This window comes from Orcinus orca, chromosome 9 (assembly GCF_937001465.1).
Source record: "Orcinus orca chromosome 9, mOrcOrc1.1, whole genome shotgun sequence".
NCBI classification, from domain to species: domain Eukaryota; kingdom Metazoa; phylum Chordata; class Mammalia; order Artiodactyla; family Delphinidae; genus Orcinus; species Orcinus orca.
In genome coordinates this window covers 104,911,484-104,939,234 of record NC_064567.1, presented here as the reverse complement: position 1 = coordinate 104,939,234, position 27,751 = coordinate 104,911,484, and the positions used below count along the sequence as shown (strand labels likewise).

At 45.0% G+C, this 27,751-nt stretch overlaps 1 protein-coding gene across 1 annotated transcript in view; it reads left to right on the top strand.

Moving 5' to 3' along the window:
• Positions 1-27,751, top strand: part of ABCA13 (ATP binding cassette subfamily A member 13) — a 301,396-nt gene that overhangs the window by 116,533 nt on the left and 157,112 nt on the right. Inside the window, 7 exon segments of the mRNA XM_049714700.1 lie at positions 4,779-4,893; positions 6,150-6,294; positions 6,297-6,527; positions 8,806-8,907; positions 10,442-10,573; positions 11,170-11,205; positions 27,364-27,444. Of these exon segments, the coding sequence (XP_049570657.1) occupies positions 4,779-4,893; positions 6,150-6,294; positions 6,297-6,527; positions 8,806-8,907; positions 10,442-10,573; positions 11,170-11,205; positions 27,364-27,444 (842 nt within the window).

The window sequence follows — 27,751 nt, the reverse complement described above, 5'->3', positions numbered from 1 at the left end:
ATAGAGACAAGCCACTGAAGAACACTGTTAATAAGAGTTATTAAAATGCAAGTCAGGGATTTGCCACCTTCAGAAAAAGACGTGGAGACAACGAAATGTTTATGAAGCTCAGAGTAACCTTTTAAAAAGGTTTAAACAAATGAGAACGTTGGATTTCCTAATTTCCAAGTTTATTGACGGGCTTTTGTTTGGGTTCCAGAGTAGGGATAAATACACGGAAGAATCTGGAGCACATTTGTCTGATCCATGCTGACCTGATAATAGGGCGGTGACAGACAGTCCTATCTCTGAGGTCACTTAGACATCCTGGATTTAATATGTTTCTCCTTTCATTGTTAGTTTTGTAAACAAATGGTTATCAAAAGTTGAGAAAGTAGAGAAAAAAGGCGTACTTCTTACCCTCTTCTAAAGCATCAGTTGTTGTTTGTTTGTTTGTTTGGAGACTATTTTTCCCTTCCGTGACCTTGAACTCATGACATCTTGCTGAGAGAGAAAGTTTTTGTGCTGTTTTTTCATTTGAAGCCATTTATGGAGCATTTGCTATGTGTCATGTATGCACGTGACTGTCATACTTGGTGGTGAAAAAGGTGTCGTCCTTGCCTTCTGGGAGCTTGCAGACCAGGGGTTACCAGGACCGTATGAGCCTGGAGAACCGCAGTCACCCTCCCCTGTGGGATTCCCCAGGGATGGGAGTCACGGGACCTCTCGCCGCCCGGTTGGGAAGTTGGTGGAGGGGCACACGCGTCCACGTCAGACACCAGTCTCTTCCCTAAGGTCCGGGGGAGGATTTGAGGTCGAGCAGAGCACTCGTGTTCCTCTCCCTCTCCCTCATCCCCTCCTTCTGTGGTTAGTCTGTCTTCAACATGCTTCCTCCTTCTGCATTTTAAGAATTCACTTGGCGCACACCTAGTTTCATTATTTTCTTGTTCTGCTGATACTTTTTTCAAAGGACCACACATGGACTTTATTTATCAATTATCTTTTTTTGTCTTTTCTAACTTACTTGTTCTGTCTTTATTTTTATTACTTCCTTACTTTTATATACCTTCAATGTGTTATGCTGTTTCTCTGATACCTGAGACCCATGTTTGATACATTATTTTTAGTGTATTTTTCCTTTAATGTGTGTAGTGACCTAAGGTGATGACTTTTCTCTTCAATCATTATTTCAACTATGTCCCATGGATCTGATATACGACTAAAAGTTCATTGTTTTCTAGATACTTGCAATATGGGTTTCTGCTGTCTTCTTGACCCAAGAGCTGTTTAAGTTTCTTTTAATTCCCAAGTGGAAATTCTCAGGAATTTTAAGCATGTGAAGTTACTCAGCTTACTTATAGTAAGAAAAATTCAAATTAAAACTAGTCTGCGACAGCATTTTAAAAATCAGATTGACAAAATCCAAAAATTTCATCATACCCTAAATTGCCAAATACCGCTAATAAATCCTAATTTGTACATTGCCATCAGAAAATACTGTGTTTATCATTTCCACTTTTTGAATTTATGGCATTTTTCTCTGTCAACTATTATATAATCAACTTTTGTGAATGATTTATGGGGCCCTTGAAAAGAAATTTCGGATTTCCTATTTTTATAGTACAGAATTTATCCACATTAACTTTGTTGTTTAGGAATTCTCTGTCCTTATTTGTGTCCACTTCATCTGTGCTGAGCTAAGGTAGATAACCTGTAGTCTCCTGTTACTGGGACATCCCCTTGCTTTTCCTCTGGTGTTGGCCTTTCGAATCTTGGGGCTGAGTCACTTCGTGCAGAGCCATGAGTAATTGTGTTCTGGGTCTTCCTTAATGCTTTGTGGACGTAATTCTACCTTGTATAAAATTAAATTAATGACCTCTGCTTTTTCCCCTCTTTCTTCTCTTTCTCTGGATTCACAGTTTGCTTGCCACGCCTTTGCCCATCCTTGCATTTTAAACTTTTCTGAAGTGTCTTGTCTTAGGCGTGTCTCTTGTGTGCATCACATAGCTTCATACACAGGGGAGGTTAGCTGTTTAACAGTATGAAATGGAATTTCAGGTATATATGGTCTTAGTTATGTAATATATTTTTCTATACTTATACCATTATTTAGGAATGTTCTGCTGTTGTTCTAGTGGTTCCCTTATAGTTATAACTTTGTACAAATAATATCAACCCTTTCTTTCTTTTTTTTTTACCATGACCAATAAAAAAAAAATGTAATTTCTCTTCTTCCATCACATCTTTTTTATCATGCAATTTTAGTTAACATTATTATCTCAGTGTCCTCCTTTGTACGTTAAAGATGCCTATACTTATATTCTACATTTGTCAGCGTTAGATAGCCTTTGATTTTGGCATTTACCAACTCATTCTTCCTCTTTGAAGAATTTCCCCAACCTTCCAATTTTTGTTTGTTGTATCATTTTTACATTTCAGGGAACAAAACATTTCCAATATGTCTTGTCATCTTATTTTTCATTTTTGTTTTAGTCTTATTTTTACTGGAAGTAAATCCACTTCTTACCATTATTCTTTCACTGTGATTTACCAGTCACCCCTCTGTGGGCTGGTTTGTCTTCTAGTAATTTCCTTAAGAAGATCTCATGAGACAATTTAACCCGAGTTCTTACATACTTAAAATTCTTTGCAGCATTTATATTTGAAAGACAGCTTGGCTGGACATGAAATCCTGGGCTCAGTCTTTCCTTGAGTATCTTGTAGGAATAGCTCCATTATCTTTGGCTTTCAGTGTTAGTATAAAGAAATCTGAGGCCACCTTGATATTTTCACTCTTTTATCTGACTTGATAATTTTGACAAATTGCTAATAACTTGAAAATTCAATAATTTACTAGGATACACTTAATTGTTGACCATTCTAGGACAGTTTTCCAAGGCACAGGATGAGTTCTTTCAATGAGTAAGACTTAAGCTTTTTTTTTTTTTTTTTTTTTTAATGGAAACTCTTGGTGTGTTCTAGCATTACAAATTTATTCTCTTCCAGTATTTGGTTTTTCTTCTTAAGGGAATCCAGTTGCATGACTTCCCCCCTGTGTTTCTTATCAACAAAATCCCCTTAATTCTATTAAGCTCCTTCTTTCTTTCTGTCCCTTCAGCTGCGTTCTCATGTGTGTTTTATGGCTCTCACTGGGTGTGTGCAGCGTCGTTTGCCGTTGTTGTGCCCCTCATCCTGTCTCTATCCATCTGGCGGCTATCTTCCACCTTCTGTTTCTCCCCAGCCTCTTCCAGCTCACATTCCGTGTCTTCCTGCCACCTCAGCATCTCATCACTGAACCGTAACACTCCTGTGGTATGGTGTTTTTATAGGGGATTGCCTTAGTAAATAGTTTTAAACTGGTGGCAGAGATGTTGGCTATTTTCACCTGTTTCACGTCACCATCTTTTTGGCATGTGTTCTTCATTTGTTAATAATTCTGAGACTCTCAGCCTACTTTTATTTCTCATGTGGCTGTCGTGCTAGATTTCTGTTGCCGTTGTTACTCATCTTGAATGACTCGGGTCTTCCTGGCCAGTTGTTTGCAAGGGGTTCCAGCTAGTGGTGAGGACCAGGGACATGAATACCCCCAGAGCTCAAAGACTCTGTCCCACGGCCACGAAGACTGAGTGCTTCCTGCACATACACATACTCTGCACATAACCCTTCTCCTCTGTCTCCCTGGAGACCCTCTCCGGGTGGGAGTGGCTCCTGACACCACCCAGTTTAACAGGCAGTGGACACCCACTTAACACCTGCTGTTCTCTGTACTGTGCCCCCAGAGTGCCCCTGGCCTTTAGGAAGTGTAGTGATTTTTTTTAAACAACAGACGTTTATTTCTCACTGTTCCAGAGGTCCAGGGGCTAGTAGGTTTGGTTTATAACGAGGGCCCTTTCTCAGGTGTGAAGACTTCCTGCTGTGTCCTCAGAGGGTGGAGAGAGTGACAGCTCTGGTCTGTCTTCCTCTGCTTCTGAGGACGCCAGCATCATCCTGGGACCCCATCCTCATCACCTCATCACAACCTAATCATCCCCCAAAGGCCCCACCTCCAGATACCATCCCTTTGGGGGGTTAGGGTTTCAACACACGAATTTGGGGGTGACACATTCAGGAACAGAGAGATAGTCCTTCGGGAACAGAGAGAGTCACTTCTGTGGCTACTTCCTTAAGTATAGTTTTTATGGCACATTCTAGACCTCCAGAGGGTGGGGTTTTGCTGCTGACGCCTCTCATCTCTGCTTTTTTGTGTGACTCCTATATGAGCTTGATTATTTTTAGCAGCTTTTTCAAATGCTTGGCCATCTCTTCCCAAACACGTATCAGAATTGCAGTGGCAGTTTTTCCTTCTCTTGTTGATTTGGACTCGTTTCCAGGAGCAGATTAGGAAAGGCCTGAGTTACACACCATGTACTGTAACTTCTCTTCTGTAGTTTCTTATTCTCTTTAATTTGTACTAAATGGCCTCACTCAGGTATGTGCAGAGCGCCCAGATTCTCTGGGTCCGGGGTGGTTGCTCCAAGGACCCCAGAGTCGGGCTCATGCGATACCAGGCCCCTCATGACTCTCTCCTTTACAGACATAGAGGAGGTCCTCTGTGTCTGTAAAGTTTCCTCGTGCTCTGTGAGTTCGCACACCTATAAATCAGGACGCCCGACAGCGGTTCTGCCCCAGGCACAGGGTCTGACAGGTCTTGGTCCTGAGCGAGCCCTGGGGCCGTAAGGACAGCGGGACGAAGCGTGGGAGCAGGACTCACCGTGAGCATCTTGGGGCGGTGGTGGATGCTGACCGCACTGTCCCCACAGGTTCTTGAACAGCGTCAGCTCCTTCTTCCCGCTGATAGCGATGCTCACGTGGATGGTGTCCGTGGCCAGCGTGGTCTGCAGGCTGCTTTACGAGTGGGAGATCCAGCTGGAGGAGGTGAACAGCCTGGGGGACAGGAGGGGGCGTTGGGGGGTTGGGGGTTGACGGCTGCCCCATCATGGACGGGACGCCACATGCCCTTGGTTGGGTCCCGCCGTCCCAGGAGACTCGCTCTGCACGGAAGCCCAGGGCCCTGGCAGAGCTGCACAGGTGACACGTCTAGTCCATCCAGGACAGGAAAGGAGGCTGAGGACGGGCCCACAAGAGTCCCTCACTCAGCAGTGTTTATGCAACCCAGACAAACACACGGACGGAATTCCTGTCTTTGTTTACGGCTGGAATTCTTTATGTACAGCTTTGCCGTTTTTGTCCCAGTGTTGTTAAAACTTGAAACTATCAAAACTGCTTTTAAGAATGAAAGTTCATAAAAGCGCCTGGTAAAGACCTGCCTTCCCGTTCAGCCGGGCAGACACGCCGGCACATGGTATCCACTCATTTATTAAAGCAAAGGAAAAGTGCAGAGAGTTATTCAGTTTCGACTAGAGTTGCCCTGTTGTACTGCGTGTTGTTCACCTCTGTAGCACGAATGCATTCCTGGATTTCTGTGTTTATTCCCCATCCAGCTGGGCCCCAGGTGTAAGGCCTGGGACTGGGCATTGGTGGTGCTGAGCTCCCTGCCCGGGGCCGCCAGCGTGGGGCGTGCATATGAATTGCTCTCACTGCCAAGTAACCAGCCCTACACCCTGGTGTATCACCACGTTATAGGTGAGCAAGCGGTCGTTTCAGTGGACGGATTAATTTTAGTGTTATTACTTCAAACTGAATTACTTTGCAAAACACATTCTAGAACCTGAGCAGTCACCCCTGAAGTGAAGAGCTTAAGGCCCAGTGTTTCCCCCTTCATTTTTCTCTTTGTTGTTATTAAACAAAACCAACACAAACCAAATGACAAAAAAAAGAGGGAACAAAACCGACAAAAGCTCTATAAACCAGGAAAGGCAGCGAGTCTGCGGCCAGTCAGGCTGGGGTCTGGGGTCTCTCCCCTTTGCAGCTGCCTTCTCACAGCTGTGAGGTGGTTCTCAGGCCACCTCGTCCCCCTTCTTCACCTCCCCATGGCCAGCGACCTGCTCTGCAGGGGGTTCATTCGCATCAATGGCTGACTCTGGAGGAAGCGTCCAGCGCGGCGTCTCCGAGGCCGTGTTTCCACACTGGCGGCCCCAGGGAGGGATGAGCTCCGGCTCGCCTGTCCCCCCGGCCGCACCTGCCCTGTCCTCTCTCAACCCCGTGATGACCGGTCCTCCCTGTGTGGACAGTATGTGAAGATGATAGGCCTGCCCCCCGCCGTCCACTTGCTGGCCCGGCTCCCGGAGCACGGGGCCAAGCTGACGGTGAGCCGCGCCGCCCTGGCCCTCATCCTCGGGGTCAGCGGCGTCTTCACCTCCAGCAGCACCTGGATGGCGTCCTCTTCCTCCTGGACTCCGGGGTGTCGGTGGTCACACTGAGCTACCTCCTGAGCGCATCCTTCGGCCGGGCGAGCTCGGCTGCCCTGTGCAGCAGCCTGCCCTGCGCGGCCAGCTTCCTGCCCTACATCGTGCCGGCCTGCAGGCCTCCCTCGTCAGTGTGTTGTTTTGTGAAACTGCAGAGCAAGGCTGCCGTGTACCCCGCAGCACGTTTCAGTGCATCACTGTCAGGTGTGTGGGGCTCCCCCATCTCCCTGGTGTGTACTCCACCCTCAGCTGCAGCCTTGCGGTGGTGGGTTCACTGACACCACGGAGGGTTTGCTGAAGGGCGGGCCATGAAAAACTGGTGTTTTTCATGGAATAGGGACTCTCCTCTGAAGACTCTTGGAGAAATCGGAAGCGTCCTAAAGGAAGCGCATGACTTCAGTTTCTCTTTGTTTCACACATGGAAGGAAACAGATCTCCAAAGCTATTTTAGAAGTAAAAAATGAGCTTTTTTTTTGGAAGCATCATGAATTACATCACATTAGCTGGAAAGATCTCTCCGTTGGCAGTGTCAGAGTCACCTATCCATTTAGAATGTACCTCCCCAAAAGCATTAGAATATGTCCAAGTCTGTGCTATAAATACGTAGAAGACAGAAACTCATCCATTCTTGATGACTGTTACCTGGTGAGCTCAGTGCCAACACACAGTAGGGTCACACAGTACACAGCACTGGGACACACAGTAGGGACACAGAGTACACAGCACTAGGACACACAGTAGGGACACAGTACACAGCACTGGGACACACAATAGGGACACACAGTACACAGCACTAGGACACCCAGTAGGGACACAGTACCCAACACTGGCACACAGTAGGGTCAGCACTGGGACACACAGTAGGGCCAGCACTGGGTCACACAGCAGGGACACAATACACAGCACTGGAACACAGTACACAGCACTGGGACACACAGCAGGGACATAGTACACAGCACTGGGACACAGTACACAGTACTGGGACACACAGCAGGGACACACAGTACATTGGAAGGGATGGTGGAGCCACGTCTCAGGGCCTGCGTCACAGGCCTGTCATCACGTAAACATCCCTGAGCTCAAGGGCAGAGCACGTCCTCATGGCACCCTGTGGGGAGTGTGATTGGAGTCCCTGAGGGAGAATCTGGGGTGGGATCAGGTGGGAGAAGTCAGAGAGAGAGAGACAGTCGCTGTATGTTTTCACTTAAAGGCGGAATCTAGAATATCCAGCAGACGACCGAATGTAGCAAAACAGAAGCCGACTCACAGATACAGAGAGCAGACTAGTGGGTACGAGGGAGTGGTGGAGGGAGGGGCACGATAGGGTAGGGAGTGAGAGGTGCAAAGTACTGGGTATGAAATAAATGTTCCGAGGATGTGACGTGCAGGGCAGGGAATATAGCCACTATTTTATTGTAACTTTATGTGGAAGATAATCTATGAAAACATCGAATCACTATGTTGTTCACTTGGACTAACAACTATACCTCAGTTATTAGAACAAAGCCACCCAGGGTTGCCAGGGGGCCCCTGAGGCCTTCAGAGGTCACCCGTCCTGGGCCAGTCAGCCTCACTGCTGTGGGTGGGGTGAAGGTCTCTGCTCATTTCGGGCCTCGGGGTAAAACGCTTCCATGAAAGCCAAATTCCTCTTCTCCAGCACCAGTAAACCCTTCAGTCTGCCCTGGTTTCCACGGCTCGACTCGTCTGCCTAGATTTGCACGGTATTCATCAGTATGTTATCCAGTTTGGGTTAGTTTATGTCACACCGGTAGTCAGTAATTTTGTGTGTTAATTGGATGTTTTCAGAATAATGAAAACAACTGGGACCACTCAGTGCCCCCACCAGGTATTCCTTACATACAGAAAAAGAGCCACTGACCACCCGGCCTGAATTTCAACAGATGCTTTTTGTTTTTTATTTCAATCCTTAGATTTAAGGTTTTATGTCTACAAAGTCTGATTTCCTTTTTACATGTTGAAATGGTTTCTAGCCAACAAAGGATCTAACTCTGGTACATTACATTTTTAAACGTAAGATACTTTTTCAATGAGCTTCCTTTTTTTAAAACACCAGACCTCCCCACTGGAAATGAAATCACGTTTTCCTCCAATGCGCCCTCTTCTCGTGTGCAGTCTCCATCAGTCTGCCTGCAGTGTGCTCCAGGGCATTCACTTAATAAAAATACATAGGAAATTGCTCTATTCCATTTGCCGCTGTTTTGTGTTATACATTTCTGTGTACAGTGCATTGGATTTACCACACTTCAAGCACTGCAGTAAAGAGCGATAATTCCTTTTAACATTAAAAACTGTCTTGTTATTATGCTTTTCGGAACAGACTGACGCGCGGCCCAGTCTTGGGCTCAGATGTGGAGTGGCTGCCTGGAGGGATCGTTTGGCATCATTAAGAGCCTGAATGGGTTTCGTTATTTGAACTTAGGGCTGTGGACTTCCTATGGCCCAATCGGGCACTAACTTGCAGTTTTTCTCTTCTCCCCCTCCATCTGCAAGCAGTACCTCCTCTCCACAGCTGCCTTCGGACAAGGAGTACTTTTGGTTACATTCCTGGAAGGGCAAGAGGCAGGTAAGAGGATGCAGTTTTTAAAAATGTGACTCAGGTTTTTGGAAATTTAGTTATCGTGTTGCAAGCGATACAGTAGAGAGCATTAGTTACAAAGCGGAAGGTTTGGAAGGAGATCCTTGCGTTGGTTTAGCTGATGTAAACCCCTCCTTCCATCCAGTTACCCTGGTTTTAGGAACAAGGACAATCCTGGCCTCCTGTGCTCCAGGTCGGCCGCCCAACCAGTGCCTGGGGCTACCCCGTGACACCCCTGAAACACACTTGGTCAATTAGTGACCCTCGGAATTCTCCCCTGAACGGGCTGTGCAGGGTCTCGTCTCTTAGACAGTTATTGAGCTGCAGTCTGTCTTCCTGGATTTCCTGCCCACTGTTCCTGGTTTCTCTTTCTAACCACCTCTTTCACATGACAGCTGTTTATATACCTCCAGGGTTTCTGGATCCTTCTTGAAGCCATGATCCAGAAGGAGATCTAACCAGCATAGAGCAGTTATCTCTCCTCTTTTCTCTGTATTTTATTCCTATTAATTCATCCTACAATAATTAAAAAAAAAATTTGTTGGCAACGTTTTTCACTTATATTGAGATTTTGTCAACTAAAACCCTAGACCAGAACAGACACATATTTCTTAGATGTTTATATAGTTTTTTTGTGGTGTGTTTTTGAAAACACAGGGAAAATATATGCCATATATGAAACTGAACTCCAGATAGCATTACATTAGCTCATTAATTTGTGCCAGTCTTGAAATTCTCCGACTTTTCTGTAAAACATGTTGAACTGTTCTGAACTATACTACACTAAAAATGTATTAAAACAGATGAGTAATCCTGAAATGACCTATCCTGAATTCTTCAAACTGATTTTTAAACAAAATTGGATCATAAGGATATGGCAGAAAAATGGTCACTGTTAGATTCTTTGAGTATTTTGGACCAAATTCCAAAAAGTACACAATATTAAAACATTTATTTTATCGAGTTCTAGGTTAGTACCATAGGAAAATTGAGAAAGATGAATATTTTTCTTAAAACAAATTATATTTTAATCCAGCAATAACTTGCAAACATATTGTAGTAAGAGAATGATTCTTTCCTATTGCAGATCCTATATATCCTGTTTATATGTTTTCCAAGAGCGAGAAGAATAGTATAATTTAGAGTTTGGGTTCTCAAGGAGCCGTCATCTTTTTTTTAAAACATGCTTATTTTCCCTAAATATAGATTGTTTTAGTTAAGCAAGTAATATATATAGTATATATATATACTATATAGATAGTATATAGATATAAGTAAGGCAAACTTTAAACTTTTTTAAAATGTTAGGTATTCAGGCATTGATAATGGTCACCCACCTGCTGTCCCTGAATCAGGGTGAGACGAAGCTAACATTTCACAGGAGGTACAGGGCCCATGGCCTTGACCTTCCTTTTGTTTTAGTTGTGCTCAGCTTTGCCTCCAGAACTGAAGAATTCACCTCACCAAAGTCTGCCTGAAAGAGGATGAGCGGTTCTGACTCTGACCTTCCTCTTGCTTCCAGGGATTCAGTGGGGTAATAGGTACCAGTCTCTGGAACTAGTGGGCATGACACTTGGCTGGGTTTGCTGGATGATTCTCTTTGATTCAGGCCTTTACTTCTCATGTGGATGGTACTTGAACAACTTGATTCCTGGTAAGAATTCTGCACTTTATAAGATGACAAAATCAACTTAAAAAACAGTGTGAACCAATGTATGTGAACATTAAGATCATTATTTATTCTTTAAATAAGACATCAGAAAGGGAGTTGATAGGATGTGTTTTATTTTATTTTTTAAAAAATTTATTTAATTAGTTAATTAATTAATTTTTGGCTGCATTGGGTCTTCATTGCTGCATGCGGGCTTTCTCTAGTTGCGGCGAGCGGGGGCTGCTCTTCTTTGCGGTGCACAGGCTTCTCATTGTGGTGGCTTCTCTTGTTGCGGAGCACGGGCTCTAGGCATGCAGGCTTCAGTAGTTGTGGCATGTGGGCTCAGTAGTTGCGGCACACAGACCCTAGAGCACAGCCTCAGTAGTTGTGGCATGTGGGCTCAGTAGTTGTGGCGTGTGAGCTCAGTAGTTGTGGCTCGCGAGCTCTAGAGCACAGGCTCAGTAGTTGTGGCGCACGGGCTTAGTTGCTCCACGGCATGTGGGATCTTCCCGGACCAGGTCTCGAACCTGTATTCCCTGCACTGGCAGGAGGACTCTTAACCGCTGCACCACCAGGGAAGCCCAGGCCGTGTTTTAAAGGGAGCTGTGGATGCTTGAGGAAAAGGTGGTACTTCTGAATCCTGACAGCACCGACCCTGTGAGGACAGGTGCTGGAGGGGCCTACTGAGCTCACCACACAGCTCCCCAGCAGGGGCCTCCTGAAGACGGAACAGCAGACACCCTGATTCCCCAGATCCTGTGTCTGAGGAACCCGGGGGTGACGAGGTGAGGGCAGGAGAGTCTGGGCCCCTGGAGATCGAGGTCAGGGGTTCAGAGAGTGCCATGCAGCAGGAATGAAAGGACCTTATTCTCAGCCAGGTCAGTGGGTGGCAGAACCTGGAGGGAAGCTGGGCTGGGAATGAGGCAGCTGAGTGGGGGGGTGGGGGTCGGCAGCCCCTCCAAACCAGAGCGTCAGCGGCGTCCTGTGTGGAGGTGGTGAAGGGCCTTGTTCTTGTAGAATTGTTTTTAATCTTTAGTTTATCAGGCCACATGGCATGTGGGATCTTAGTTCTCCCACCAGGGATTGAACCCCTCTACCCCCTGCAGTGGAAGTGAGGAGTCTTAGCCACTTGACTGCCAGGGAAGTCCTGAATTTTTTTATTTTTTTAAAGAATCTTAGTTCCCTCTCCTCTTCTACCGGAATCGTTTCTAGATTTTTATCTCTGGGCTCAGTAACTCTTCCGTATGCTCTATTTCCAGAGCTTCCTATTGCATTCCTCCTCGCATTTACTGAGTTCCTCAGCTCCAGGATTTCTGTTTGGTTCTTTTTTAGAGTTTCAGTCTCTTTGGCAAAGTATTACTTCTGTGCATTAATTTTATTCCTGAGCTCATTCAACTGCCTTTCTGAGTCTTCTTACAGCTCGTGGAGTTTCTTCTTGACAGCTATCTTGAATTCTCTATCAGTGAGATCACAAACTCCTGTGACTTTAAGTTTGGTTTCTGGAGAATTGTCACTTTTCTCTCTGTGCTGTCATGTTATGTTTTTGTGGAGCTGGATGAACTTCTCCTCTGCTGGCACACTTGAGGTAGTGAACACCTTCCTTATTTTGGTAAAGCATTTTTTAACTTTGATTCTAACAGTTCAACAGATTGGTGATTAGAGGCCCTTTTCTGTTTTTTCAGTAGGTGGTGCTGTAGCTCAAGTTTTTGGTTTCTCTTATCTGAGCAGCACCCGGCTGCATTTGAGACTCAGAACTTCCCACCCGTCCACGGCCTCTGCCAGAGGTGTCCCCACTGCCCTTGTTCCTGCTCTTTGCGTCTCTGGAGTCCTGGTTCCTTCTGCCACTGGCGTTGCCACCGTGGGGCACCAGGTTGGAGGATGCCTTCCCTGCATCCCAGGTGGCCTGGCATGGTGAGGAGGGGGAGGGAGGGGCCTGGGTGGCAGGCGTCTCCCCCAGGTCTGGGGTTGTCAGATGGGGCGGCTGGAGTCATGGGTGCCACCGTGGCTGAAGGGCCCGGGGTTGTTGGCGCCGTTCTGTGGCTGTGGGCGCCTCTGTGCTGCGAGTCTGGGATCGTGTGCCCCACCTCCCAGGTGCTGTGGTTCTCCGGGCTGTGGGCTCAGCTGTTGTGGCCCCGGTGGGGACGGGGATCGCAGGCCCCGCCTCCTCTATACCTTCAGGCAGGCAGGTGTGAGGGTCTCTCCAGGGTCCTGGTGTACTGGGCAGAAGAACCTTTGCTGAGTCGCGGGTGTTTTACGAATTGCACATTGAAGGAGGTGGACAGAGGGAGCATCTCATGCCCCCGTGGTGCTGACCTTGAATCAAAGTTGGCATTTTTAATCAAGGAGAAAAGATACGTAATTCAATCAATCTATTAGGGAGAAAATGTTTTGCTCATTCATAAATCATCAAAATAAGTAGCATTAAAAATAATGAAGAAATAGGAAAAGTATGATTTTAAAGAGAGGGAAGGGGCTTCCCTGGTGGCGCAGTGGTTGAGAGTCCGCCTGCCGATGCAGGGGACGCGGGTTCGTGCCCCCGGCCGGGAGGATCCCACATGCCGCGGAGCGGCTGGGCCCGTGAGCCGTGGCCGCTGGGCCTGCGCGTCCGGAGCCTGTGCTCCGCAGCGGGAGAGGCCACAACAGTGAGAAGCCAGCGTACCGCAAAAAAAGAGTTTAGTCCACCATCTTCTCCGTCTGCTGGCTTTCTGAATAAAGTCGATATTACTCGCCCCAACAACAAAAAAAAAAAAAAAAAGAGAGGAAGGCCTTTCAAAACATCATGCCAAGGACATAAGCAATAAAAATCACTAGTTTTCATTATAAGAATTTAAATTAATATTTCAAAGTTTCCAAAGAAAAATGACAATATGCTTTGCAAAGTTATGAAAGAAAATTGAAATTCTCAGGTCAAAGTTTAAAAACATAATTCTCAGTGGAAATCCTAGCAAATAACTTGAACCAATCATTTATTAAAAAGTAAAGTTTATATTTAGTGAATTTATAAAAAGGTTTAATGAGCTCGCAGGAGCATAAATTTGCACATACATAGAAGACAATTTTTTCTTCTCTATGATAAAAATTACAATAACTAGTGCAGGAGATAGACTATAAAAATTGACTATATGTTTTGTTTTTTGTTTTCTCAGAAGGCTAAATAATTTAAGAAGAGGAAAAGATTGGAGGGGTGGTGGTGCATACAACAGCGTAGAAGGGAGAGAGACATGGTTTCGGAGCAAAGCAGCCTGGTGTTGGCCGAAAGAGTTTACTTCAGCGGTTTTGTCGATGAAATGCTCTTTCTTCCCACTCTTCCTTTAAAAAGTGTGAGAGGCTTGGTTCTGTCTTCCCGGAGGAACTGAAAGAACAGACCCTTGAGTGAAATGTGGACGTGCTGCGAGCAGGTATCTTTCAAAAGGTGACGATGTGCCCTGGAAGCGAGATGGACCGCGCATGTGCGCTGAGATCCACCGGTTTTGAGCTGGTCCTGTCTGCTCGGCGCTCCCGCCCGGCTCCTGAGAACTCACGTGTGTGTTCCCCCTCTCCTCTCATCCCGGTCTGTGCCCGTCCCCCTACCTCCTGGCTCTGCTTCCTGCTCCAATGATGAGTTTGCATGTTGGGCTTGTAGAGAGATGTGGTCCTTCTTGTTTGGACCTCCGAATCTCCTCAGAATGAGGTTTTCACTAATTTTCCAAGTTTTGCTGCTTCTGGCAACTCTGGACACTGGGAACCAATCAGCTAGCCATAGGCTGTGTCCAGTTCCCCAGGCACTGCCTCGAGGGAGGGGAGGTTTGATGAATGGGTGCAGGGTGGAGAGGTGATGTGACCACGACTTTCCAGAAGATGCCCTGGAGACCAGGGTCTGGGAGTTGGTGGAGAAAGCTCAGGGGCAGGACAGACCAGAGAGATGCTTCCACCAGAAGAGGCTTCTTGCAAGAGCAGCAAACACCCAAAGCACTGAGCCCGGAAGAATTGAAAGCAGGGTCTCAGAGAGATATTGGGGCATCCACGTGCATAGCAACGTTGTTCACAGTGACCAGAACGTGGAAGCAGCCCAAGTGTCTATCGCTGAATGAATGTGTAAATAAAATGTGGTCTATACATGCAATGGAATGTCATTCAGCCTTAAAAAAGAAGGAAATTCTGACATTTGCTACAAGATGAATGAACCTTGAAGATATTATATGCTAAATGAAATAAACAGTTACAGAGGGATAAATTCTGTATGATTCTACTTATATGAAATACCTAGTGTGATGGTTAATTTTATGTGTCAACTTGACTGAACTAAAAGATGCCCAGATAGCAAGTGAAACATGATGCTGGGTATGTCTGTGAAGGTGTTTCCAGAAGACATTAGAATGAGTGGAGCAATATGGGTGGGCATCCCCCAGGCTGCCCAGGGTCTGAATAGAACAGGAAGGCACAGAAAGGGTGAATTTTCCCTGTGCTTAAGCTGGAGCATCTCTCTTCTCCTGTCCTTGGATGCTGAAGTGCCTGGTTCTTGGGCCTCCAGACTCAGACCAGGACTTGTACTAGCAGCCCGCCCTGGTTCTCAGGCCTTCGGGTTCAGACTAGAACCACACCACTGGCTCTCCTGGGCCTCCAGCTTGCAGACGGCTGATGGGACTTCTCAGCCTCCATGATTGCATGAGCCCAATGTGTCATAGTAAACTTCTGTCTATGGACACACACACACACGTATGTATCTATGTCTTCTGATTCTGTTTCTCTGGAGATTGCTGAGTGACATACCTGCAGTAGCCAAATCATGGAGATAGAAGGTAGAATGGGGGTCACTAGGGGCTGGAGGAGGGGACGGTGGGGACTGGTGTTCAGATGGTACAAGGTGAAAGCAGTTCTGGAGTTGGTTACACAGCAGTGTGAATGTACTTCACATTCCTGAATTGTTTTCTTAAACATGGTTAAGGTGGTAACTTGTGTGATATGTACTTTACGATAGTTAAAAAGAAAAAGACTGAGCCCTTGAGGGACGTGTCTGGTGCTCACAAGTCCCACTTTGTAGATCATGTTTCAGGGGGAGAAAAGGGAGCTTGGGTGAGCTCATGGAGGAGGGGAAGTTGGCCCAGAAAAGCTGAGTGATGGGGGGAATGCTGGTTGGTGAGGAAGCGCTGAGTCATCCCTTATCAAGCTGGCGGTTTCTAGAGAGCATTTTATTTTTTTCTGAAAGGTAAATCAGGTCAACTTGGGGCTCAGAAGGGAAGGGAAAGCTGTCTTCCTTGAGAGGCCAGGAGACCTAAGAGCCCAATTTGCTTATCTTTTGGAAGGACCAAGGCCACGAGGGCCACATTGGGTCTGGGGTTTGCCGGCATCGGGTTGGGGGCCACGCTGGGTGGTTGAACTACTGGCTAGTTAGGAAGGCCAGAGTCTATTCCAAAATCAAAGATCAAAACTCCGAGATCTTTGTAACACAGGTATAAAAACAAAAAGACACAGTCGGCCAAAGATGGCAATAAATATTTCTCCTTTTTTTAATCATGAAATTCCTGATGCTTCTGTTGCAAAAGTTAAAAGAACAATTGCAGTTGGTAATTTATATATCCTTAAATAACACATAGTATTTATTTTCAACTTTGACAAAGTCTGCCAATAATAACCAAAAACTAAAATTGCTAGAAAATATCGGTGGGCTCTCAGATCCATAAGTAGTAATTACAATTTATAGGTGCTCCCTGACCCAGTTTGCTCTTTTTAAGACAAATATTTTGTAACACACCGTTGACTCTCTTGAGACGAAATTCACAGATAATAAAGCTTACCTGCACATGTGATACCTGCAGATGATTTAAAAATTAGTGTAATGTCTTAACTGTAATATAAAAGAGAAAGAAAAAGTAATTCGTAATGAAATAATATACGAATTCTCAATGCTCAGCCCTGACTTTATTAAAACACAAAATGAGGTAGGTACTCGGATGCTCGGAGTAAGTTTATATGTTTAAGGGAAGAAAAATGATCAAAGGGCTTCCCTGGTGGAGCAGTGGTTGAGAGTCTGCCTGCCGATGCAGGGGACACGGGTTCGAGCCCTGGTCTGGGAGGATCCCACATGCCGCAGAGCAACTGGGCCCGTGAGCCACAACTACTGAGCCTGCGTGTCTGGAGCTTGTGCTCCGCAACAAGAGAGGCCGGGACAGTGAGAGGCCCGCACTGCGATGAAAAGTGGCCCCCGCTCGCTGCAACTAGAGAAAGCCCTCGCACAGAAACGAAGACCCAACACAGCCAAAAATAAATAAATAAATAAATTTAAAAAAATGATCAGAAAGCATTTGGTACTAAAAGTAAAAGAAACAGAGGAGATAGAGAGTAGAATAAAGCTAATACTCAGGTAAGTAATGACAGATAAGACTCACTTGTATATGATAAAAAAGATGGAAATAACTTTAATTAAAGTAGGAAAAATTAGACACAAATGGACCGGATAAAAGAATGATATTTGGTAAGTGATCTGGGTCTTATTTAAAAGTGTACGATCAGATGATCCCATGTCATCTCAGGGGGCTGATAATGATGAAACGGCAGATACATCCGTCTTATAATTCCACCCCATGTCAGGGCCTCCATTCAGACTCTAGAATTTTAGACTTTGGTTATCATATTCTGTAGTCAGTGTCAGGAAATGGAGGGTGGACTGGACGAAAGAACAGTAATAAAGAGGGTTCGTGGAGAAGACACAGGGAGATCCCTGGGAACAGCATCAGAATAAGATTGAAATCTAACAGGAAGCCTCCCTATGAATCATTTGAATGTGTAATTTTTATACAATGGATTTCTTATTGTGCTATAATGCTTATATATATATATATATATATATAATGACAGCAACGTAAAACAGTTTTCAGAAAACCTTTATTAGTAAAATTTAGCGCATTCATGAAACTATGCTAACTTTAAGAGCATTTGGTTCCACGTTTGTTGGAAGCGTCTCAGCTCTAACATGTATCTGTGGGTCACGGGCTATGCCGTAGCCACAGCTGTGCTGAACCACAGACTCAGACAGCGAGCTGGCATCACACCCATGATGGGATGAGGTTTTCTGAAATGATGAACAACTTCCCCATCAAATAATCTTCCACTGGGTTTTAAAGTGGTTGCATTCCTGGAAAATTCAGTGTATAATGGAACTGCCCAGGAACTTTGGGTCTATGTGTCCTGCACTCACGTGACCATAAGAGCTTGTCCCTTGCGTGAGTGTGTGCGGTGGTCTCACAGGATGCAGGCCAAGGACAGGTCTTTGCTGGGTTGGGTTCTGCGCCTTGTGGGACTCCTCCCTTCCCACATGCCTGCCCACTGGAGGGGATTTGTGCAGCCCTTAGTCACTCATCAGGCCTTTTCATTTTCTGTGTTGCTACTAATCTGACATCCTGGGCTTCCTGACTGTGGAGGGATGGCCCCCCAGGGCGAGCTAATCCCTGAAGACAGTGAAGGCTTTGCCCGTGGGCATGCCTTTCACACTCAAGACAGCCTCCGCTGCAGGTTCCCACACTCAGGCCACTGTCCCCTGCTCTCCTCACCCGGGCCAGGGCCAGGCAACCGGGGCAGCCCTGTGTCCAGAGCCCACGGGCATTACTCAGACTGGCCGGTCCTAAGCCTGCTCGCCCTTTGCTGCCATGGAAACCACAATAGAGGCTGTTGCCCACGATTTCCCTGGCTTCCTCTGCCCCCGACTGACCCTGCTGCTTCCCTGTGAGGCCCTGCAGGGTGAGGGACGTCCCCTCCTCTTGAGAACTGTGACGACCAGAGACTCTGCTGGTCTCATTGTGCCTGAATAATAATAAAGTCTACGTTTAAAACTACCCGTTCACTCTGCCCACCCAAAGCGCCCCTTCCCACGTGTCCAAGACAGCCCTGGGGGCTCCTAGTCACTTGGGGATCAGGACAGTCACCGTATGAGGGTCTCCCCAGGTTGGGGGGCGGGTGGGAACTTCCTGTCTGTCTCTCTCACACACTCACACATGCATATACACCGCCACACCGGTGCTTTCTCTGCATTCCCTTGTCTTTTTGATGAAGCGATGGTGTAGGAACGCAGCCCAGTGTTTCCCAGGCTCAGTGTCAGATGGGGACGCCCTGCAGACCCAGTGTCATACATCACATGGTCTCCCTGCCTGCAGGCTCAGTGTCCCCTGCAGGGCCGTGCACTTCACTCAGCTCAGGAGCAAGCATCTGGTCCTCCCGGAGTTGGGAGTTTTGTTTCATAAACTCTCTTTATATGCCTCCAGTGGGATCGGATTCTGCCCTATCCGTCCAACATCCCCGGCTTCTTCCTTCGCCACCGTCCGCTTGGGGGCAGCGCTGATCAGCCTCCCGGCTCCCTGGGCTCCGGTGTCCCCCCTCGGGCCGCAGAGCTCGGGAGGAACTGAGGGCCTTGGCATGCGTTAAAGTTCCCACAACACTTGGTAACGCGAGCAGGTGCCCAGAAATCAGGCGTGACTTTAGGAGCAAAAGCCCAGGGTGGAGGAGCGCCGAGTGGCCTCTGTGCCAACTGGGACTCGGCAGCTCCCCACCCGCTTAGATTAATAGGTTAATTAGGAGGATTTAAAAGTCCGGGCAGACCATTAATATTCAGTTTATCTCTAATCTGGTTTTCTAACTCAGCACGGCCTGCAGCCGGGACCCTGGCCCGGGCCTCGTGCACCCGACCTGGTCCACCCAGCGTCCCCCCAGCGCTCGCCAGGCCTCTGGGGGCCTCCCCGCCTCTGCTGATCCACAGTCTGTTCCATCCCCAGCGTCTGACCCCGCCTGCTCTTCTACCAGGCGGTGCCCCTCCCACTGGCCGGGTTGCCTCCGGCGATCGCTCAGCCGGGGTGGGAAGCGGGGGTGGGGGTGGTGTGCTTCCAGCAGGAAACCGCTTCCCGAAGGCCAGAGGGAGAGAAGGCGCCGCCGGCCGCGTAGACCGGGTCTCCTGATGCGTTCGCTGCTCATCCTCTCCTTCTGTTTCCGCAAACGCATCATTCACAAGAGTGTCCAGGACCTGACTCTCGCTCCCACTGGGTGGTTGAAGAGAGTGGGGCCCAGGAGCTGAGGCAGGCGAGGCTCCCTGCTCATTTGAAGCGGCAGCAGCCTGTGTGCAGGTGGGCAGGTGCCACCAGAGGCCGCCCGGAGGTTCCCCGAGTGGCTTTTTTTTTAGCAGCAATAATTTTATTAATAAAAATGAGAGCGCTCGCTTACAGTATTTGCTTTGTCTGGTAAATATCAACTCATTTAGGTACTTAATGCTCATTATCATCTCCATTTTTACGATAAGATAACTGAGACACAGAGAGGTTATTTAAAACTTAAATGGCAGAACTGAGAGTCAGACTTAGTCTGGCACATAGCCAATGCTCTTAATGGCTACAGTGCCTTGCCTTTCGTTTGGCCCGCAGGATTGCGTTCCGCCCAATTAAATAGGGCATTCCAAAATGCTTTTCTTGACTTAGATTTTAAATACACAAAATCTCAGTAGTATAAGGCCTAAAACATTTAGGAGGGTAGAACATTTTAATATAATTGCTTTTCGATAGAAGCTGAGAGGATTTGGCATCATAATCTATATTATTGATGTTAATTTGCCACTCTAAGTCACCAATGCCTTTTTAAAAAATTTTAAAATTTCATTTATTTTTTTATACAGCAGCTTCTTATTAGTCATCCATTTTATACATATCAGTGTATACATGTCAGTCCCAATCGCCCAACTCATTACACCCCCACCCCACCCCCCACCCCCGCTTTCGCCCCTTGGTGTCTGTACGTTTGTTCTCTCCATCTGTGTATCAATTTCTGCCCTGCAAACCGGTTCATCTGTACCATTTTTCTAGGTTCCACATATATGTGTTAATATACGATATTTGTTTTTCTCTTTCTGACTTACTTCGCTCTGTATGAGTCTCTAGATCCATCCACATCTCTGCAAATACACAATCTCGTTCCTTTTATATGGCTGACTAAAATATATATATTTAGTGAGTACATATATACATTGTATATATGTACCACATCTTCTTTATCCATTCGTCTGTCGATGGGCATTTAGATTGCTTCCATGACCTGGTTATTGTAAATAGTGCTGCAATGAACATTGGGGTGCATGTGTCTTTTTGAATTATGGTTTACTCTGGGTATATGCCCAGTAGTGGGATTGCTGGGTCATATGGTAGTTCTATTTTTAGTTTTTTAAGGAACCTCCATACTGTTCTACATACTGGCTGTATCAATTTACATTCCCACCAACAGTGCAAGAGTGTTGCCTTTTCTCCACACCCTCTCCAGCATTTGTTGTTTGTAGATTTTCTGATGATGCCCATTCTAAATGGTATGAGGTGATACCTCATTGTAATTTTGATTTGCATTTATCTAATAATTAGTGATGTTGAGCAGCTTTTCATGTGCTTCCTGGCCATCTGTATGTCTTCTTTGGAGAAATGTCTATTTAGGTCTTCTGCCCATTTTTTGATTGGGTTGTCTGTTTTTTTAATATTGAGCTGCATGAGCTGTTTGTATATTTTGGAGATTAATCCTTTGTCCATTGATTCATTTGCAAATATTTTCTCCCATTCTGAGGGTTGTCATTTCGTCTTGTTTCCTTTGCTTTGCAAAAACTTTTAAGTTTCATTAGGTCCCGTTTGTTTATTTTTGTTTTTATTTCTATTACTGTATGAGGTGGATCAAAAAATATCTTGCTGTGATTTATGTCAAAGAGTGTTCTTCCTATGTTTTCCTCTAAGAGTTTTACAGTGTCCGGTCTTACATTTAGGTCTTTAATCCATTTTGAGTTTACTTTTGTGTATGGTGTTAGGGGGTGTTCTAATTTCATTCTTTTACATGTTGCTGTCCAGTTTTCCCAGCACCACTTATTGAAGAGACTGTCTTTTCTCCATTGTATATCCTTGCCTCCTTTGTCATAGATTTGTTGACCATAGGTGCGTGGGTTTATCTCTGGGCTTTCTGTCCTGTTAGATTGAACTATATTTCTGTTTTTGTGCCAGTACCATATTGCCTTGATTACTCTGGCTTTGTAGTATACTCCGAAGTCAGGGAGTCTGATTCCTCCAGCTCCATTTTTTCCCTCAAGACTGCTTTCACTATTCTGGGTCTTTTGTGTCTCCATACAAATTTTAAGATATTTTGTTCTAGTTCTGTAAAAAATGCCATTGGTAATTTGATAGGGTTTGCATTGAATCTGTAGATTGCTTTCTGTAGTACAGTCATTTTCACAATATTGATTCTTCCAATCCAAGAACATGGTATATCTCTCCATCTGTTGCTATCATATTTAATTTCTTTCATCAGCGTCTTATAGTTTTCTGCATACAGATCTTTTGTCTCCCTAGGTAGGTTTATTCTTAGGTATTTTATTCTTTTTGTTGTAATGGTATATCGGAGTGTTTCCTTAATTCCTCTTTCAGACTTTTTGTTGTTAGTGTATAGGAATGCAAGAGATTTCTGTGCATTAATTTTGTATCCTGCAACTTTACCAAATTCATTGATTAGCTATAGTAGTTTTCTGGTAGTATCTTTAGGATTCTCTATGTATAGTATGTCATCTGCAAACAGTAGCAGTTTTATTTCTTCTTTTCCAATTTGTATTCCTTTTATTTCTTTTTCTTCTCTGATTGCCATGGCTAAGACTTCCAAAACTATGTTGAATAATAGTGGTGAGAGTGGACATCCTTTTCTTGCTCCTCATCTTAGAGGAAAATGCTTTCAGTTTTTCACCATTGAGAATGATGTTTGCTCTGAGTTTGTCATATATGGCCTTTATTATGTTGAGATAGGCTGCCTCTATGCCCACTTTCTGGAGAGTTTTTATCGTAAATCGGTGTTGAATTTTGTCATAAGCTTTTTCTGCATCTATTGAGATGACCATATGGTTTTTATGCTTCACATTGATTTATTTGTGTATATTGAAGAATCCTTGCATCCCTGGAATAAATCTCACTTGATCATGGTGTATGATCCTTTTAATGTGTTTTTGGATTCTGTTTGCTAGTATTTTGTTGAGTATTTTTGCATCTATAATCATCAGTGATATTGGCTGTAGTTTTCCTTCTTTATGACATCTTTGTCTCTTTTGGTATCAGGGTGATGATGGCCTCATAGAATGAGTTTGGGAGCGTTCCTTCCTCTGCAATTTTTTGGAAGAGTTTGAGAAGGATGGGTGTTAGCTCTTCTCTAAGTGTTTGATAGAATTCACCTGTGAAGCCATCTGGTCCTGGACTTTTGTTTGTTGGAAGATTTTTAATCACTGTTTCAATTTCATTACCTGTGATTGGTCTGTTCATATTTTCTATTTCTTCCTGGTTCAGTCTTGGAAGGTTATACCTTTTTAAGAATTTGTCCATTTCTTCCAGGTTGTCCATTTCATTGGCATAGAGTTGCTTGTAGTATTTCTGCGGTGTCTGTTGTAACTTCTCCCTTTTCATTTCTAATTGTATTGATTTGATGTATTGATTTGATGTATTGATTTGATTCTCCCTCTTTTTCTTGATGAGTCTTGATGAGTCTCCCTCTTTTTCTTGATGAGTCTGGCTAATGGTTTATCAATTTTGTTTATCTTCTCAAAGAACCTGCTTTTAGTTTTATTGATCTTTGTTATTGTTTTCTTTGTTTCTGTTTCATTTATTTCTGCTCTGATATTTATGATTTCTTTCTTTCTGCTAACTTTGGGTTTTGTTTGTTCTTCTTTAGTTCCTTTAGGTGTAAGGTTAGATTGTTTATTTGAGATTTTTCTTGTTTCTTGAGTTCGGCTTGTATAGCTATAAACTTCCCTCTTAGAACTGCTTTTGCGGCATCCCATAGGTTTTGGATCATCGTGTTTTCGTTGTCATTTGTCTCTAGGAATTTTATTTCCTCTTTGATATCTTCAGTGATCTCTTGGTTATTTGGTAATGTATTGTTTAGCCTCCATGTGTTTGTATTTTTTACGTTTTCTTCCCAGTAATTAATTTGTAATTTCATAGTGTTGTGGTCAGAAAAGATGCTTGATATGATTTCAATTTTGTTAAGCTTACTGAAGCTTGATTTGTGACTCAAGATGTGATCTATCCTGGAGAATGTTCCATGCACACTTGAGAAGAAAGTGTAATCTGCTGTTTTTGTGTGGAATGTCCTATAAATATCAAGTAAATCTATCTGGTCTATTGTGTCATTTAAAGCTTGTGTTTCCTTATTAATCTTCTGTTTGGACGATCTGTCCATTGGTGTGAGTGAGGTGTTAATGTCCCCTATTATTATTGTGTTACTGTCGATTTCCTCTTTTATAGCTGTTAGCAGTTGCCTTATGTATTGAGGTGTTGGGTGCATAAATATTTATAATTGTTATGTCATCTTCTTGGATTCATCCCTTGGTCATTATGTAGTGTCCGTCCTTGTCTCTTGTAACATTCTTTATTTTAAAATCTATTTTATCTGATATGAGTATTGCTACTCCAGCTTTCTTTTGATTTCCATTTGCATGGAATATCTTTTTCCATCCCCTCACTTTCAGTCTGTATGTGTCCCTACGTCTGAAGTGGGTCTCTTGTAGACAGCATATATATGGGTTTTGTTTCTGTATCCATTCAGCGAGCCTGTGTCTTTTGGTTGGAACATTTAATCCATTCACGTTTAAGGTAATTATCGATATGTCTGTTCATATTACGATTTTCTTAATTGTTTTGGGTTTCTTTTTGTAGGTCCTTCTCTTCTGTTGTGTTTCCCACTAGAGAAATTCCCTTAGCATTTGTTGTAGAGCTGGTTTGGTGGTGCTGAATTCTCTTAGCTTTTACTTGTCTGTAAAGCTTTTGATTTCTCCATTGAATCTGAATGAGATCCTTGCTGGGTAGAGTAATCTTAGTTGTAGGTTCTTCCCTTTCATCACTTTAAACATGTCATGCCACTCTATTCTGGCTTGTAGAGTTTCTGCTGAGAAATCAGCTGTTAACCTTATGGGAGTTCCCTTGTATGTTATTTGTCATTTTTCCCTTGCTGCTTTCAATAATTTTTCTTTGTCTTTAATTTTTGCCAATTTGATTACTATGTGTCTCGGTGTGTTTTTCATTGGGTTTTTCCTGTATGGGACTTTCAGTGCTTCCTGGACTTGGGTGGCTATTTCCTTTCCCATGTTAGGGAAGTTTTAGACTGTAATCTTTTCAAATATTTTCTCGGGTCCTTTCTCTCTCTCTTCTCCTTCTGGGACACCTATAATGTGAATGTTGTTGCATTTAATGCTGTCCCAGAGGTCTCTTAGGCTCTCTTCATTTCTTTTTGTTCTTTTTTCTTTATTCTGTTCCGCAGCAGTGAATTCCACCATTCTGTCTTCCAGGTCACTTATCCATTCTTCTGCCTCAGTTATTCTGCTATTGATTCCTTCTAGTGTATTTTTCAGTTCAGTTATTGTATTGTTCATCTCTGTTTGATCTTGAATTCTTCTAGGTCTTTGTTAAACATTTCTTGCTCTTCTCGATCTTTGCCTCCATTCTTTTTCCCAGGTCCTGGATCATCTTCACTATGATCATTTTGAATTCTTTTTCTGGAAGCTTGCCTATCTCCACTTCATTTAGTTGTTTTTCTGGGGGTTTATCTTGTTCCTTCATCTGTTACATAGCCCTCTGCCTTTTTATTTTGTCTGTCTTTCTGTGAATGTGGTTTTTGTTCCACAGGCTGCAGGATTGTAGTTCTTCTTGCTTCTGCTGTCTGCCCTCTGCTGGATGAGGCTATCTCAGAGGCTTGTGCAAGTTTCCTGATGGGAGGGACTGGTGGTGGGTAGAGCTGGCTGTTGCTCTGGTGGACAGAGCTCAGTAAAACTTTAATCTGCTTGCCTGCTGATGGGTGGGGCTGGGTTCCCTCCCAGCTGGTTGTTTGGCCTGAGGCGACCCAACACTGGAGCCTACCAGGGCTCTTTGTTGGGGCCAATGGCGGACTCTGGAAAGGCTCACCCCAAGGAGTACTTCTGAGAACTTCTGCTGCCAGTGTCCTTGTCCCCGTGGTGAGCCACAGCCACCCCCTGCCTCTGCAGCAGACTCTCCAACACTAGCAGGTGGGTCTGGTTCAGTCTTCAATGGGGTCACTTCTCCTTCCCCTGGGTCCCAATGCGCACACTACTTTGTGTGTGCCCTCCAGGAGTGGAGTCTCTGTTTCTCAAAGTCCTGTCAAAGTCCTGCAATCAAATACTGCTAGCCTTCAAAGTCTGATTCTCTAGGGTTTCCTCCTCCCCTTGCTGGACCCCCAGGTTGGGAAGCCTGACATGGGGCTCGGAAGCTTCACTCCGGTGGCTGGACTTCTGTGTTATAAGTGTTCTCCAGTTTGTGAGTCACCTACCCAGCAGTTATGGGATTTGATTTTATTGTGATTGTGCCCCTCCTACTGTCCCATTGTGGCTTCTCCTTTGTCTTTGGATGTGGGATATCTTTTTTGGTGAGTTCCAGTGTCTTCCTGTCAAAGACTGTTCAGCAGTTAGTTGTGATTTCGGTGCTTTTGCAAGAGGGAGTGAGAGCACGTCCTTCTCCTCTGCCATCTTGAACCAATCCCACCATGTGGCTTCTGCAGCCTCATGTCCTCAGACAGCCTTGCTTCCCCCCTTCTGCTTGGGGAGGAGAGGAGACAGCCATGTGCCCATGTCGGGTGGTTGTAGGACCCTGGATGGTGTCCGGGACAGAGTGCAGGGGCAGTGCCGGCTGTGATGTGATGTAATTACCCATCTGCTACTCCCCCTCATCCCCCAAGGGATGGTTATTAGTGTGTGGGATCTTGGGGTATATTCCACCTGCTCTAGTTGGTTAGGGCTGCATCACAAAGTACACAGACTGCAGGGCTTAAACAGGAGACACATATTCTGTCACAGCTCTGGGCTCTGACTCCATGATCCAGGTGTGAGCAGGGCTGGTTCCTCCCGAGGCCTCTCTCCTGGGTGTGTGGACGGCCGCCTTCTCCCCGGGTCCTCACATGGTCATGCCTCTTTGTGTGTCTGTGTCCTGATCTCTTCTTCTAAGAACACCAGTCCTATTAGATCAGGGCCCACCCCCATGACCTCATTTTACCTTAATCACTCTTTAAAGACTGTCCCTCCAAATACAGTCACATTCCGAGGTACCAGGGCTAAGACTCCAACAACTTGTAACAGGTGGTAAATACTGGACCAAATACCAGCTCAGCATCTTCCTTCACATCAAAAGACAAGGGACCCCCATGCTTTCCTTTGCGGTCACCTCTTTGAATCTTTTGAGTCGTGTGTGTGATTGTGTGTCTCTTCTGTGCTCGATGGTCAAAGTGCTAAAATATAAAACAGTCTGCATGGAGGCCTTTATCTCTTCAATCACTTGTAGAAATTAGACCACGCATCAAACATAAGCTAGGCTGTGTTAAAAGAAAAATTATAGGCGTTAATAATTAAATCCACTTTCATTTCAACATATAATGGGGCAAAGTAACTATTAAGTGGATGAAATTAATTTGGAGGATCCGTTTGAAGAATGGCGATATACCTCATATAGAAATGTTAGCACTATGAGTTATCCTTCTCTGTAGGGTTTTTTTTTTTAACATCTTTATTGGAGTATAATTGCTTCACAGTGTTGTGTTAGTTTCTGCTGTATAACAAATTGAATCATCTATATGCATACGTATATCCCCATATGCCCTCCCTCTTGCGTCTCCCTCCCACCCTCCCTCTCCCACCCCTCTAGGTGGTCAAAAAGCACCAAGACTCTCACTTCGTCCCAGCTTAACGTTACCCCTCCCCATGTCCTCAAGTCCATTCTCTACATCTATGTCTTTATTCCTGTCCTGCCCCTAGAGTCATCAGAACCATTTTTTTTTAGATTCCATATATGGTGGTGGTGAAAAGGCAGATCACGGGGGTTCTCACCTGTTCTTCTTCAGTGGGGACGTGGACAGTCAAGGCTGGTAACAAGGAGTGTAGTTGGAGGCGTGTTTCTCCTTCTGGCCAGTTTGGTTTTGTTTTTCGTTTCTGGTTGAGCCTTTGTAACCGTGTGTGCACCGCTGCCCAGAGGCCCACGTTCCACCCCTCGTGGGCAGGAACCCCAGTGTTAGTGTTACTGCTTACAGCGTCCTCTGTGCATCATGTGCATTTGTGCATCTATGGTAATTCAGCAAATGAAGCTTCATCTCTAACATGAATTTGTGTAATAAATAGAAGCGAAAGTCCCAGGTGTAACACACTTTAGAATGCTCAAAGTGTTTCACAAG